The following is a 16,241-nucleotide window of genomic DNA, read 5'->3' on the forward strand; positions in this document are numbered from 1 at the left end:
ACACAGGAGCAATGCACTCATTTAGAAAGCCCCTTCACGCACGAGGAAGTAGAGACAGCGATCCTCTCTCTGCCCAAACATAAAGCCCCCGGTCCCGATGGTCTCTCCAACTATTATTATATAAAACTGGCTAAACAATTAAATGGACCCCTCACAACGTTGTTTAATCATATCAAAGATGTAGGGAATATGCCCAAAGAAATGCTGGAAGCCCACATTATAACTCTCCCCAAACCCAATAAACCTCCCACACAGTGCGCAAACCTACGCCCGATCTCCCTTTTAAATGCAGATACCAAGTTATACGCTAAGCTGCTAGCCTCTAGGCTCAAACAGATACTTCCGGACCTTGTCTCGGAAGAACAGGCTGGCTTTGTACAGGGCCGACAGGTAGGGGACAACACCAGACATTTTTTAAACCTAGTGGACTGGGCAAATGCCTCGAGACAAGCGGGACTTCTACTCGCGCTCGATGCCGAGAAGGCATTTGACCGTCTACACTGGAAATATATGCTGCTCACCCTTGCTAAATTGGGATTCCCCCCGACTTTTCGATCTAGTATAATGGCTCTATATCAAAACCCCTCAGCCAAAGTGTTCAGCACTGGTTTCGTATCCAAACCTTTCGACATTCGTAACGGCACCCGTCAAGGTTGCCCGCTCTCCCCCTTAATTTTCATTTTATGCTTAGAACCATTGGTCAGATTCATTAAACAAGATCCATCCATTCATGGGTTGTGCACCCCAGGAGGTACCAAAAAACTAGCTCTATTCGCTGACGACATCTTGCTTTTCATTACCAAGCCAGAGTCTTCCCTGCCCTCTCTTTTAGACCTACTAAAAAATTATGGTATAGTATCGTACTACAAAAACAATATAGCCAAAACACAAGCTCTACCAATTAATCTACCGAAAACTGTAGTGGACACTCTAACATCACACCACCCTTTTGACTGGCGCACAACCTCAATCCAATACTTAGGAGTAAAACTCACCAAATCCCCTCACAAATTAACTAAAGAAAACCATTATCCTACATTAAAACGCATCACAACTACCTTTGCCAAATGGATGGGGCTGGAGGTCTCATGGCTAGGTCGCATTAACTTGGTTAAAATGATGATCCTACCGCATATACTGTACCTCTTCCGAACCCTACCTATTTCTTTGCCAAACTCACTGCTCAAACAATTCCAAAGTACTATCAATGCACACGTTTGGAAGAGAAAACCCCCAAGAGTAACCAAAGGATGTATGGGTCTCCCATACACCAAGGGAGGGTTAGGCATGCCTGACATCACAACTTACTACAAAGCGTCCTTTCTGGCACAAGGGATCAGACTCATTAGAGAATTCAACTCGCCCCGCACACCACATTATGGATGCCCCTAGAAAATGCGTGCCTAGACAGTAAAGACATTGTTCACTACCTATGGACGTGCGCACCACCTAGGACACACGCGGGCCCGTATCTCCACTGTTCGAGCGCCCTGCTCAGGGCATGGAGAAATTGGTGTCCGCTGGTGTTAGACCCAATACAACTTTTCAAAAAGGCCCCACTATCGTCACTAGCAGCCTACTCCCCTGACATACAAGTAGGGAAATGGATGGCTAAAGGAGCCAGGGTGGTTGGTGACCTTTTGAAAGGGGGAGCAATAAAACCTTTTCCAGTCCTACAAGCCGACCTAGGACTAACCCCGAGAGACCTGTATCTATACCTACGGATTAAAAATATCATACAAACCCGTAGTAAACAAACACAATGCGGACAGATAGACCCGACATTCACCCCGAGTCAACTATCGCTGTCCAAATTCGCAAAACCCCTTTCACTGTGTTACAATGCGATCACCGCCAACAATATCCCTGACAAGCTACAATACATGGCGAAATGGGAGGGGGAACTGGGATGCCAAGTCTCCCGGGAGGACTGGCAGGCAGCAATGGAAAATACGAAAAAAGCCTCAAGTAGCCTCTCATTGTGGGAAGCCTATTGCAAAGTAAATATGAGGTGGTACTTAGTCCCACAGAGGTTAGCGAAAATGTATTCAGGTACTACGAACATATGTTGGAGATGCGAAGCAGACATTGGCACTATGCTTCACACCTTCTGGTCATGTCCCTCCTTAAAGAGTTACTGGACACAGGTCCAATCCTTAATCTCCCACAAGACCGGCATCTATGTGCCCTTCAGCCCGGAAAATTATCTTCTCCACACTATACACAATCTGAGCTCACTCCCTCACAAAAAAGTGATTTTAAACATACTCACGGTAGCAAAAATTGCAATAGCCAGCAACTGGAAATGCAAACAAGCCCCCCAATTAGAACAGGTAATAGCCAAGATGGATATAATTAGTGCATATGAGAATGTGGCATACAAAATGTCAGGGCGCTCAGAAAAATATGAACAGGAGTGGGCATGCTGGCTAACCATTTAGAACACGATAAGTGTGTTGGGATATGAAGTCCAAATGGACCTAGAGGTAATAACTGACAAGATCGAGTCAAATCGTTTTGCACATTAACCTGCTATGTTTTCAATGCATGTACTGTTGTACAATAGTCTAGGGCCCCCCCCCCCGACCCCATTCCCCCTCTTTTCTTCTGTACCCTTCCCCCCTCCCTTTATTAAAAAACTTCCGTACACTATTTTGAAATGTTGTATGTATCACATCCAGTTACGCATGTCGTATATCTACAATGTCAAGGAAAGTCGAAATAGTTATTCATATGTACTGTTTGTATCTTTGTTCTGTACCTTGCCTGCAAAGTGATGTGTTACAAATATGCACTAATAAAAACGATAAATGAGAAAAAAAAGTCTAGTTCACTTCCTTTGGGCATATTTTTCCTCTCTCTGAACATGTGACATGTGATATTCATAAAATTCTCACTGCTCTTTGGGAAGACACTTCCACATAGTGGCTTCTTTTATTTGTTCACCTGCAAGATAAATATCTATCAACATGTCCTTTTTCCGGTGACTGGAGTGCAGCCAGACTTTTTACTCAAAACAATCTGGGATGTTAGGTCTTGGCCGAGGCAATCATTCTGCAAGGGATTAAGCCAGCTATTATCACACACAGGCTGACACACTACTCAATCTGATCAGCAAACCAGATAGCAGTAAGCGTTTCGGCTAATGGCAGAGTTTCTAAGCAAATTGGATGACTTTTATTTAAGAATAGTACGAAAAAGAATATTGCTTTATGCATCCCGTAAAGTGATCATCACAGAGAAAGTTCCCTTCGACCCATTTTTGATTTTACGAAGTCAACGTTTTTTACAGGTTTTTTTTCCCCTATGCTACTGTTGCATTCTACACTGACAAACACAATGTAGAATATTCTCTCACACCTATAGATATCTTCCCACAGGTTCTCTATATTGAAATCCAATAATATGAAACCAGATGGATCTTTTGAGTTCAAATGCTATAATGTTTTATAGCTCCCATAGGAAAGGTTTACATTCCCAACTAATAATATATATATAAAAAAATCATACTTTATGAGTAAAATGTGATATTCTATTTACACTGTTTCCTTTTTCCTTCCTCAACATATTTTCTGATTTCACATACAGTTTAATAGTTACTAATTTAAAATTGAACATAATAACAAATAACCTATATAATAGTTTACTTTGAGGTTACTAACAATTAATTTTAAAGATTTTCTATTGGTGTAATTTGTGTTTCAGATGTGTGTTAAAACACAGAATGGGAGACATTAAGCAGGCAGTTGGTTATAGAGTGAGCAATGGTCTGTCTATCAAGGGACAAACCAGACAAGAAGCAGGCACAAAGAATGTCATTCTCTATGCACCAAAAAGTTTGAGGTCCTGTAATAAGATTTTAATCCTGCCTCAGTTGTTGTAATTATATAGGGATACAACTCACTTATTGTTTGTCTGTCTTATTGTTTGTCTTCTGTTAAACTACAATGTTTTCTGTGTGTACAGATAGGAAAGACATCCTAATCTGATCTCCGAATAGCTGATTTTGCTCTCTGATTAGGCAGTTTGAGATCTAAGCCTATTTTCAGGTTTCTAGGATAATGGTCTACTCCATAGTAATAAGGTTTAAGGCAATGATGTAAACTTATATGAGGATGTTTGGAGTAGTACCTTGTTCTATAGTGAGGAGGATAAGACAATGTTATATTCTCAGTTGGGTAGTTCCTAGCAGTCATGATCACCATGTAATTTCACAAAAATTAATGAAATAATAATAACATAACCTAAGTAAGGGCTGGTATGCGTTAGTGTATGGCAGCAACTGGAGTTTCAGAAGAGCATACATAATGTGATTGTATAGAAATCCAATGTCAACAATAAACATAAAGAGTTGCAGTTGTCTGATATATCTACACCTCAGCTGCCAGAAGACCAGCCTGGTTCCATTGGCTATCCATAGCGTCAATAGCCGTTGATAAGGATCCTGGTCTTCGGCATTGTGTACAGAGAGACGAACAATTTGAGAAGCTAAGGGCCAAAATGCATGTGCTTCAAACTATCCAACATCTATCTCCAGTCAACATGATCAAACAACTTTTCAGAGTCAGTATTTAGAAGGAGGTTTTGTCTACTCTGTTTGTGGGCAGAATAGATGATATATTAAAGGATCTAGGGGTGTTGCCCTTCTCGTTACTACAGGGATTAAAGCCAACTTTATTAGCATGGACCAGAGAGGGAGCCACTTGATGCAGTTTCAAGGCAATCATGGAAAATAGTTTTGTATCCCAATCCTCTTTAACTCCTTAATGACACAACTTCTGGAATAAAAGGGAATCATGACGGAATATATCCGTCGTCTGTCCTTAAGGGGTTAAGGATAATAGTTCTAAGGAAATTATTGCCTTCTAGAATGGAGTTGAAATCAGTATCATATGTGGCAAGAGGATCTCCAAAGGGTCTTAAATAACACACAAATCATGCTGGTCTCGCTGTAGCTGGCTCCACCTGGCTCCACCTCCTTGGCCAAGATCATCAATCTTGATGATCTCAGCCAATCCAATGCTTTCCCATAGAAAAACACCACAATGTGCCATCAGCATCTCCTTGAAGAGATTCATTGACTCACTCTACGTCCAGTGCCTTCATACAGTGCATGGAGATGCTGAACGCCAGTGCTGCACACTAAGTGGCCGTCTGAGTAATTGTCATTAGAGGTGTTACTAGGCACCAATGTAAACACTGCCTTTTCTCTGAATAGGCAGTTTTTGCATTGAAAAGCCTGCAGGGACAAGCTATAGATACCAGAACCCCCACATCAAGCTGTAGTTATTCTGATGACAATAATGCCCCTTTAAGGAACTCAACATCCTTTGGTGATAGGGATCTAGTTACATTCTAAAAGAAATGTGGTGTCCTATGGTTGTTGGCTCACAGTGGGATGGAGGTATATCCTTGTTTAAGTTATAGAGAGAAGAATAGTATGATCTAAGTTTCCTAGCAATGTACTCTGGGAAAGCAGCCTTGCTCACCAATTATTATTGCCTGATTTTGTGAATGTGGTGTTGGGCTCACTTGTTCTGGAGCCTCCTGGCCAGTAGTCAGAGTGTTCCTAGAGAAAGTTGTTAGATTTGCAGAGAAAAAGCAGATACTCTTAAGAGTGAAAACTGTTAATCCTTACATGTGGGCATGAGTCCCTGTTGCTTCAGCAAGAGTGGTCATGTAGGTTTGCTCTAATTCCTAGTTATATTTAAGACCAACATTGCTATTTCTAGTTATTTTGAAGACCAACATAGTTGTGTTCACATTTTCACTTTGAGCAGATCTGAATTAATTAAACAGTAATGGTGTGTCTCCCAGATTATGAGCCTGGAGATCTTTCCCTGATCAATGTCCTGGAAGAACAGAAGACTATACCATTAGTAATACAAATATGTGTTCCAAATAGTTTTGTTGTGCCCTACTCACCGTTTAGGTTAAAAGCTTGAAACGTTAACTTGACTATCATTCCTGCAAAGTCATGCAGGTTGAGGGGGGACCCTATGGCTGCCAAGAAAATAGGGGACTCATCACACAATTGCCATGGCCCCATGTAGAAAAAAACAACTATGTACAGGTTACAGCATAGAGAAAACTGAGGGGTTATGGTATTGTGAATGCTGATACATAGGTAGCTCCTATATAGCAAAACGGACCAGAGATGATTGTACACCTGTGATGATCAGAAGATAAGAAAAGGGCGATTATATTAGAATCCATGCTATACCACTATAGAAAGGTCAGATGCCACCTGACAAAGGCTCCATGCAGTGGTAACTTGCCATAGGAAGGATAAATGTATATATACTTAAAATAAGGGAAAGAATGGAAACAACCTCCCCAACTTGACCTTGAAAAAGGATTTGCACCCACCCACTCACAGTCTGAGTACCAACAGCATAGACATGTAAAACTAGGTTCCAAGTTGCAGGACTCATCCTTATCGAGAAACGAAAACAAATGTATAAGAAAAGGGAGAAAAAAAAACCATAACCACTCATTAACCACAGAAGGCCCCATTCCCCCAACCCAACATATGGATCTGACCCTTCATGGTCCCCTTGACCATGTGTAAGAGAATGCCCAAAAAGTCCATGGTTCAGTCTCAAAAGACATAATGACCATCAGTGAGGAGATGGTCATTTATTCGCTGAACCAATGAACTCGAAGGCAGTTTTTTCTTTCTTTAAATAAGTGCCTTAGACAACAGTTTAATATATACTGTTGAACACCATTAAGTGTCCATGTGGTCTCTTGTATGTGGGGCGCACTATACGCCCCCTCCATATAAGTGTTCAAGAGCACATTAGGAATATCCGTAATGGATTTGATAAGCATAGTCTCTCCCTACATTTTTTAAAAACCCATAGTAAAGATCCTGCGAATATGCAATTTATGGGGGTTCAGAAAATCACTCCTAATTGGAGGGGTGAGGACCTAATACAACATATAGGTCGAGCAGAAATGAGGTGGATTTTTAATCTAAATACCATGCTACCTCATGGACTAAATAGCGACTTCGAATTATGCCATTTTTTATAACAAAGCACCGTCCTGTCTAAAAATTATCCTTATTACTTTTCATCCACCTTTATCATTTATGGTCTAAATAGTCTATATCTTTAAATTAAAGACCTCATTTCATCTTTTCTCTCCAATACAATATCACAGTATGTGGTAAATAAGGGAATTTACATTTAAAGTTTTAATTCAAATTGTTTAAAAAATTAACTAATACTCTGGAAATCAAGAACTATATTTCACCAGGGTTTATAATATTATATGAAATATGTATTTACATATTATCTTTAAACATGGAGAAGATCCCTATTTTTAACCTGGGAATATTTACATAGCATTAGATATGTTACATTAAAAAACAACTTGTCACTTTAAATATTCAAATATACAGTTAGTGACCTTGTGGATATATATGACGTTTATTAAATCTATAGAAATTCTAACGTCATTAATATATTGAGATGGATAAATTTGACTCTGACTGAATTTGATTTAAATCTACCCTATTCAATCTATATCTATAAGATATTTAAGGGATGCTTATTAGCTTGATAGAGGACTTATAACATTATTCACATATTTAAATGATATAAATCAATTTAATTCATCTATTTTTATTTAAAAAAAAAAAAGTTTAATGTCATCATAAACTATAATTATAAGGACATACACTTATTATTTAGAGGGTCCAAGCATACATTCCAAGTGCAGATACTGCCTTTATTTTAGAATGAACATATTTGTAAAAATATTCCTTTTTTTGAATTGTATTTCATTATATATAAAGGATATATTAAATTTATTGTTGTCTTCAACCATTAATAAGAAACTAACTGCATTCTTTTATGATTTACCTTTGTTTTTTAATCGTCACTCTATATATATACAGACTGTCTTGCCCTTAACCAACATGGCGACTATCTACTCATCCCTATATGGACATGGAAAATGCGACTGCACTGGATGATGACAAAAACGGAAGTGACGAAAGCGGAACACAGCCACGATTAATCCGCAATCACAGAGCCGCTTTCGGATACAACAGGAGAGCGGGAACACAGGAACACACACCGACTGAAAAAGCCCACCGGCGAAACGCGTCTCGGACGTCCAGGAGGATTGAAGATTCACTTATATTACTGTTTTAATACAGCTATTTTAATTTGTATTAGTTTTTACATTTGTAATAAAATTTACTTTCTTCAACTCCTGCCTGTGGACGTAAGTAGTGTTCCTGACATCCATCTATAGGGTTTGTGCCCCCTTGTTGGCACATACATCATTACACTCAGAGCCAGGGTTACAGGCTCTGAACAAGGTGAGCAGTTCTGTGTATTTTACCATCTAAATTGCAATTCACCTATATACTACACCAAGTCTGGTCTCCCTTACTTTTAAAGGAACAGTACGAATTTTACCAACTGTTGGTTCTGTGTTACCCCTAAATACACGCCTGCCCAAGTGATCTGAGCCTGTCCTGCTGAGGCTCAGTACCATGTGAGTGGGTCTATATATCTTGATCACCACCCCACTATTGTTTAACATATCACACGATTGTGCTCTTTATCTCAATCCCCACCTCTAGGTTATTACAAACATACCCAAGAGAGGGGGGAGGTGAGTCATTTGCGTGTAACTCTCAAGCGCTCCACCTGTTGACTGGTGTTGGTTTTCCACCACACAGTCTATCACCATATCTTGTATTCTTGTGTTAAATTGTGAGAGGATTACACATTGGTGGTAGCAGCTTATAGAATTTTCCCCACCTTTTTAAGCGCCTGAATACACAGTTTATATCAACAGTTTAATATAATTGCAAGTATCAGTTTTATACTGCACTGTTTAGAATAGAATTACAGTTTAAAGTAACAAAATGAACTTTAGCAAACAGAAACGTAAAAATCTGGCCAAGATATTTTTTTATCTAATTAGAAAAAAACAGACTTGCAACAGTCATTTGATGTGAAATGCAGTATATTTGTTATGTGAATCCAGTAAAGGAACAAAGAGTACATTGTGAGATATCTACAAACAACCAGATTTCGTATGGATGGTACTTTAAAAACTATGTCACATCACATAAGGAAAAGAAATGTCTAATCAAAAATGTCTTACCGCAGTTGGGGATCTGCATGTTGGAAAGAGTGATCTTCTTATCGTTCTCATTGATGCAGTATATATTTTGGTTCTCCATGCTTAGGGAATTAGAATCCTGGTGTCGCTTAATCCACATTAAATCACAGGAACACAGGAATGGGTTGCCACCTACAATTCTAGACAAAGTTGAAGAACAATTTCTTTCAGTTTTAGATGTGAACATCTTTCAATATTTTAAACTGTATGAATTTTCATTTAAAGAAAGTATAACTATTGTGACTTGATGATGACATACAAAGTTGTGTTTAAAGTAGACAACCAATTTTTGAATAATTGCTTTTAAAGAACCACTCTAGTGCCAGGAAAGCATACTCGTTTTCCTGGCATAGAGTGCCCTGAGGGTGCCCCCACCCTCAGGGACCCCCTCCCGCCCGGCTCTGGAAAGGGGAAAAGGGTTAAAACTTACCTTTTTCCAGCGCTGGGCGGAGAGCTCTCCTCCTCCTCTCCGCCTCCGTTCCTCCCCGTCGGCTGAATGCGCACGCGCGGCAAGAGCTGCGCGCGCATTCAGCAGGTCGCATAGGAAAGCATTTACAATGCTTTCCTATGGACGCTTGCGTGCTCTCACTGTGATTTTCACAGTGAGAATCACGCAAGCGCCTCTAGCGGCTGTCAATGAGACAGCCACTAGAGGAAATAGGGGAAGGCTTAACTAATTGATAAACATAGCAGTTTCTCTGAAACTGCTATGTTTATAAAAAAATTAGTTAACCCTAGCTGGACCTGGCACCCAGACCACTTCATTAAGCTGAAGTGGTCTGGGTGCCTAGAGTGGTCCTTTAACTATTTTCATATTAGATCATGGGCAGGGCTTCCATCAGCCTCTAGTCTTGCTAAAGATTTTCTTTAAAGTGCCATTATATTAGACGAAAAATCGATAGGCAGTATAAATTGAGTTACCAATGTCACAATGTCACTTTTTGATGCTGGTGTACTGGCAGTGAAGCCAGAATGTCAGTTGCTCAGTACTTCCAGAGACCAACAGCACCCTGCTGAAATTAATGTAATTTAATGTTTATTTGAGATATTGCAGATTTACCAATATATTGAATGCAAACTAAATGGTCGTTTTTCAAAGAGGGGAGGCACAGGGAGATCCCAGATAGTTTGTAGGGGGTCATGCCCCCCTCTCTGCCCCAATTCTCTTTAGAAATGTCACTATGCAATATCAGCATGTCCTACAGCTCCCAAAACTGTTTATTATATTTATATGGGGCTCCAAAGATCAATATTCTGGATTCCCTCCTCTCTTTGGGGGATACACCCTTCAGTCCTTCTCTCATATCCCTCTCTTCTACGAAACATATAAACATATGGTTCAAATATATTGTTTGCTGATTGTACCACAAAGCTTCTTTACAATAAAATGCACAATTTGTCTGATATATGTGTTACTAATAATATAAGAAGGTAATATATAAGAACCCTTCTCTGTAATTATATCTCCAGACACGTCTGCTTTGTGTTCTCAGTTTAGTCTGAACTTTAAATCCATTTTATAGACAACATAAGTGATACCAGTACAACTGTAAATAATGTTTTATGTTTTTAATTGTTAAATTGTTAACACAATATATTAATAAATATAAATAATGCTGGTTACATTCAATCAATGCATTGATGACACATGTGGCAATAATTGATTTAATATGGCGTAGTATTTAAAAAGACGTTTGTGGGGAGAAAAATTTGGTTTGCATTTTATTGCACAGATTTATCCTAGAAAACTATGATGTACTGCAACCAGCCTGAGTGACAGCCCATTTTTCATGTAGAACAGTCTAGATCTAATTTCAACCCCTAAAAAAATGCTATTCGGAGACAAATTCTACACTTTACTAAAGCCTTGATTGCCACAGGTGCAATATGGACATGGTCACTTGGCATCTTTCCAGCAAAGAAGAGAAGTCAGTCATGGAAATCATACAGCTTGTAATTCTCAAATGGCATCATGTGCTCCTGGTATGAGCTAGGGCTAGACAGATTGCTAAAGCTGCTTAGATGAATAGCACTTTCTAGGGTGGCAATTAACTTCCATAGGGAGTGCCACATGTCCCATTAGTCCTGCTGACAGCAAAGCTCTTAGAATGTTTGTCTAAACTTGATGGACAAGCACACCTGATAGGACATAGGGATAAGTTAGAATAAATAAATCAAAAGGGAATTAGCACAGTTATAAGATTCAGGGAGGATTTATTGGGTAGAATCCAGCAATATTTAGGCTCCGTAGTTTTAAAATGTCCTGATATAACTACCAATGAAGGGGGGCAGAAAGGGGAAAATCCAAATCCACAGAGCCCTAGCTTCACTACATCAGCTCATATCCAGCAATGTCTAGTTTATAGTCATCTATTTTACGTTGGATTTGTGGGTCTCATTCACAAATATGGAATTTGTATTTAATGTCAGAACAAATCCTTATCTATTTCTAATTTGGTAGAAATCTGGTTTATTGTGTGCCTATTTTGTCTTAGTTTGTGTCAATTATATACCGGTATGTGTTTTATTCTTTTTTTTTTAGATTGCATTAGAGAAAATTTATATATGCCCATAACAATTGTTCAAATTAGATTCGCACGTTTCAATATTACGTTAAATATTGCATTTCAATTTCATATTTAAAATAATACAGGGAATCATCATCTTAAATAACATGCACAATTCTTAGGTCAGCTAAAACCTGAATCACATGATAATAAGCTTGGGTCTTAGACTTCAATATGAAGTCAAATATTTACTACTGCAGTCAACATCACAATGCCCCTGCACACTGTGTCCAGACAAAATGGCTAAACCATACATTATGTACCTTGGATGGCTGAAGTTATGGTAAGCTCACAACTGAGATTTCTTTTCATCACTCCCTCTGTAGTCTGCTTTAGAGATTAGTTAATTGGTCATCCTGTGCAGTGCTAGATAAATGTGCTTAAAATGGATCCTTTAAACACTTTATCATTCACTTGTGAATTATATTAACATTCCTATGCATAAAGTACTCCAGATTTGTGAGTGGTGATGATGAATGGCTAAAACAAACAACACTGACACAGACCCTTTAAATGCTAAATGGCAATTATATTTCTAGAAGTGTGCGAGTGGAGAGGCAGGGGGGATGAAGAACAGGGAGTAGAACGGCCTCACTTTAAAATCAGCTGATACGTCAGGTCTCTGTTCAAGCATTTCATGTATTATGACATGAAGATTAATGATCATTTGTGAAAGTGAATTATCATGGGGCTCTTTCTTATTTTACAATGCTTTTTTTTTTTTTTTTTTTTTTTTTTTTTTTGCATTTTAGTCCATTGAGTAAGGGGTATTTTCACTTTGAGGGAGAGTCAGAACGCCCTGTCTGTTGTTTGGAAAGATGATGCCTCTGGATGAGTGATCATGTGGGGGACCTGAGGTTCTTAGCAGCTGGAATAGCATTAAAGGGATGCTATAATTTAAATACTGTTAAAATAGGAATATAGGGTAGAAAAATCTAGATTTGTTTTAAAATGCTCTTCAATGAGATTGTAAACATAGTGTAGGTGACCAAATTCTTTTAGAGACCCTGTTTATATCTAATACCCAAAAAGCAATATTAATAGAAAAATACATAAATACGTTTCATGCTTACAGTTCAGACAGAGAAAGATGTCGAAATAGTTTCCTGGTTAGGGCTGGCAGCTTGTTTCTTGAGAGATTTCTGTAACAAACCAAATGTGACATTCTGGTTAGGGAACATTGATATAATTGGCAGCAATCAGCAAAATATCTTGGAATTCTCTGATTGTGTGTAATTTAAATTGGGTCAGTACACAGCAATGAACAGCCAAAATGTTTTATATTAGGGCTTATTTACTGAATAGTGTATCACTGTGAACTGTCCTTTAAATTGCTAAATTCAAACTAAAACAGGCATGTGTTTGTTAATCTCAATTATCCAATTCAGTTTTTAGTTCATCGCAATTCACCATTTAGTCTTATTATACTTTATAGTAATTAAAATTCACTTTTTTACTTAGGATGTAAAGAAAAAAGATGAAATTTATTTCATTTTATAATTAATTCAACACAGGCCTTGGAAACATAAATAAATAAAGTGAATAAAAAAACTCCCGAGAATTAACAAATGTGTCATTGTAATTTAGTGCTTGCGGTCAAGTGGGTATACGTCAGGATAGTTTGTCTTAATATGATTTGGAAATATATCAGCATTTTTTAGCAAGTTTAGTAAATGAGATCACAGACTATAAAACTATACGGCTGTAGATAATCATAAAGATAAATCTGAAGCATAACAGTCGTTACTCACATGTAAGTTAGTTTGAGGTTGTTTCGAAATGCTTGGCGAGATATTACCTTTAGACCGGAGTCAACCACAGTCCTGGAAAAGAAACAGTCTCTGTTTACTAGGACTCGCAAAAGCAACAAATCAAGCAGTAAACATCTAATGCACTAAACATATTTAAAAGCACATTCCAAGCAACACACCATAACTACTATAGTAATAAAAAGTGGCCTGGGCACACCTGGAGGTTTCTTTGATAGGTAGTCTTTATTTGGAGCACAGAATAAAATACAACCATGTTTTGGCTCCCCTGAGCCTTTGTCTGAATTTATCTTGTCGATATTTAAAAAAATATATAGATAGATAAAACAACAATATAAGAAACACTGATAATAGTAACAATATAAGAAACACTGAATGTAGCAAACATGGTACAGTCCCACATTCCGACGGGTACTTACAGATTTTTCAGTCTTGTGTAAATCTTAACATCATCGTTATTGATAGTCGCAAAGTTTCGCTGGTTTGCGATGTAGCTATGAAGACAAGGGCATAGAATTGTTAGTAATATATCACATTATATCCATAACATCAATATGTGCACATTTTCCATTTCAAGATTGCTATACTTCTTAAACTATATTATATCATTACAAAAAGAGAAGTCCTGCGCTTAGTCCCATTACTGCTGGGCCAGCAGCAACGACTACAATACACATCAGCCCCAATATATAGTAAAAACCAAAGAAAAGAAAATGTTACCTGCGCTTTCTCCTTAATCCCTATGTATATTTAGACAAATGGAGGTCATTTAGTTGCTCCAATGGCCATTGGAGGGAATGCCCGCCTGCCAACGTCAAGGCAGACCCCCCTAAGCGGGTCCTAACACTGACCCTTCAGCCTGCTTCCTTGAGCTTCTGGCAAAGATATCTCTAATGAGACAGAAAGGGGTATTTTTTATATACACCCCTATACTTATTAACCCTTAATAGGGAACACATGGGATGGGCAGCAGCATTGTAACCAGGCTGTGTGATACAAAGTAAATACAAATACAAAAAGAGAAGTCCTGCGCTTAGTCCCATTATTGCTGGGCCAGCAGCAACGACTACAATACACATCAGCCCCAATATATAGTAAAAACCAAAGAAAAGAAAATGTTACCTGCGCTTTCTCCTTAATCCCTATGTATATTTAGACAAGGAGAAAGCGCAGGTAACATTTTCTTTTCTTTGGTTTTTACTATATATTGGGGCAGATATCTTTGCCAGAAGCTCAAGGAAGCAGGCTGAAGGGTCAGTGTTAGGACCCGCTTAGGGGGGTCTGCCTTGACATTGGCAGGCGGGCATTCCCTCCAATGGCCGTTGGAGCAACTAAATGACCTCCATTTGTCTAAATATACATAGGGATTAAGGAGAAAGCGCAGGTAACATTTTCTTTTCTTTGGTTTTTACTATATATTATATCATTGTATGATAAACTCAAAACCCATCAGAGTAGCATATGCTAATAATAAGCTCATCTACATATTAGAGCCTGATTTTGATGCATATAATTTACATATCAGTGCAAATATGATAATTATTGCACATTAAGGTGTAGAGTGTAATATAAGTACTGTTTACTACTACTTCCATTCTTTGTCACCTGCTGTTGACTAACCTAGACCTGTTCTTGCTGCACACATCTCAATGTCTTGCATTCCTTCTGTGTATTTCTCTCAATCAGTCGGTGAGGGACAGATATGGTACGTATACATAAAAAGAACATATGAGTCAAAATAACTTATAAAGAAAATATTTAATTGTCTCCAATATGTAGACATCAGACATCTGAGCTGATCTAAAAAAAATAATTGATCAGATCATAATTTATCAAATAGTTTAGAAATGTAGAAAAGGAGAACAGAGTCTGAAAGAGAATGTAGCCCTTGGATCAGTACAGCCAGGGGAATGGGCCTTGACATGGCCAGTAGGTAGGCATTGTGCTAGTTTAAAGTAATTGGTTGCAGGCGGGGCTAGCTGGGGGCGGGGCTAGCTGGGGGCAGGGCTAGCTGGAGGCGGGGCTAGCTGGACATACAAATATACAAATATCGGACATTTCATGAAAGCCCAGTTTAACTAAACTGACACTTATTTGTAAGTTGTCCCTCCCACTCTCCCATTTTTTGTTGGTTGGTTGTTGTTTTTTTCACATTTTTTTTAAAACGGCGAGGAATGGCCAGGTTAAATTGGGGGGTTTAGGCAGGAGTGTTACAATTGGTTGGTAGGTTTGAGCTTGTTAATGCTCTGAACCCTGGGGTGTAGGGGTCTCGGTACACCCCTACTGTTTAATCAGTTGGAAGTGAGGTCATTTGGACAGCCGTGTTAAGTGTTATGTTTTATTTATATTGTCATATATTTTTATTATCTGTGTTGGGTCATTGCCAGAGGTATTTTATGTATGGAGGGATTGTGTTTTTTAATGTTGTGATGGATTTGTTGGCAATGACCCTATTTGTTATATGTAACATATTTTAATAAAGCTGTAGACAAATAATTTTCCAACAGTATAAACCTGTGTCAGTGTTTTAATGGGGTCAGGGTAAGTGGTTTAGCAACTATGCCACATGAACAACTGTGCACGTCAAGAAAAGAGATCTAATAGAAGAAGGTGAGTTTGAGGTTACTCAGACACTTTGAATGCGAAGTAGGATTCAGTTCTGCAATTTGACACAAACAACAATCTGGTAGTATAGACATATACATGCCTCTACTGAACTATAAAATTAATTGAAATATTATGTAGGTATTGTATC

General features: G+C 38.4%; 1 protein-coding gene across 6 annotated transcripts in view; it reads right to left on the bottom strand.

The window, feature by feature from the left end:
* The window catches only part of NTRK2 (neurotrophic receptor tyrosine kinase 2), a 230,715-nt gene that overhangs the window by 192,978 nt on the left and 21,496 nt on the right, over positions 1-16,241 (bottom strand). For all 6 annotated transcript variants that reach the window (XM_063454989.1, XM_063454987.1, XM_063454988.1 and 3 more), the window contains exons 3-6: positions 13,906-13,980; positions 13,469-13,540; positions 12,791-12,859; positions 9,133-9,290 (exon numbers count right to left, since the gene is read on the bottom strand). In XM_063454989.1, the coding sequence (XP_063311059.1) occupies positions 9,133-9,290; positions 12,791-12,859; positions 13,469-13,540; positions 13,906-13,980 (374 nt within the window). The remainder of the gene's footprint in view (positions 1-9,132; positions 9,291-12,790; positions 12,860-13,468; positions 13,541-13,905; positions 13,981-16,241) is intronic.

Source organism: Pelobates fuscus, chromosome 5 (genome assembly GCF_036172605.1).
Source record: "Pelobates fuscus isolate aPelFus1 chromosome 5, aPelFus1.pri, whole genome shotgun sequence".
NCBI classification, from domain to species: Eukaryota; Metazoa; Chordata; class Amphibia; order Anura; family Pelobatidae; genus Pelobates; species Pelobates fuscus.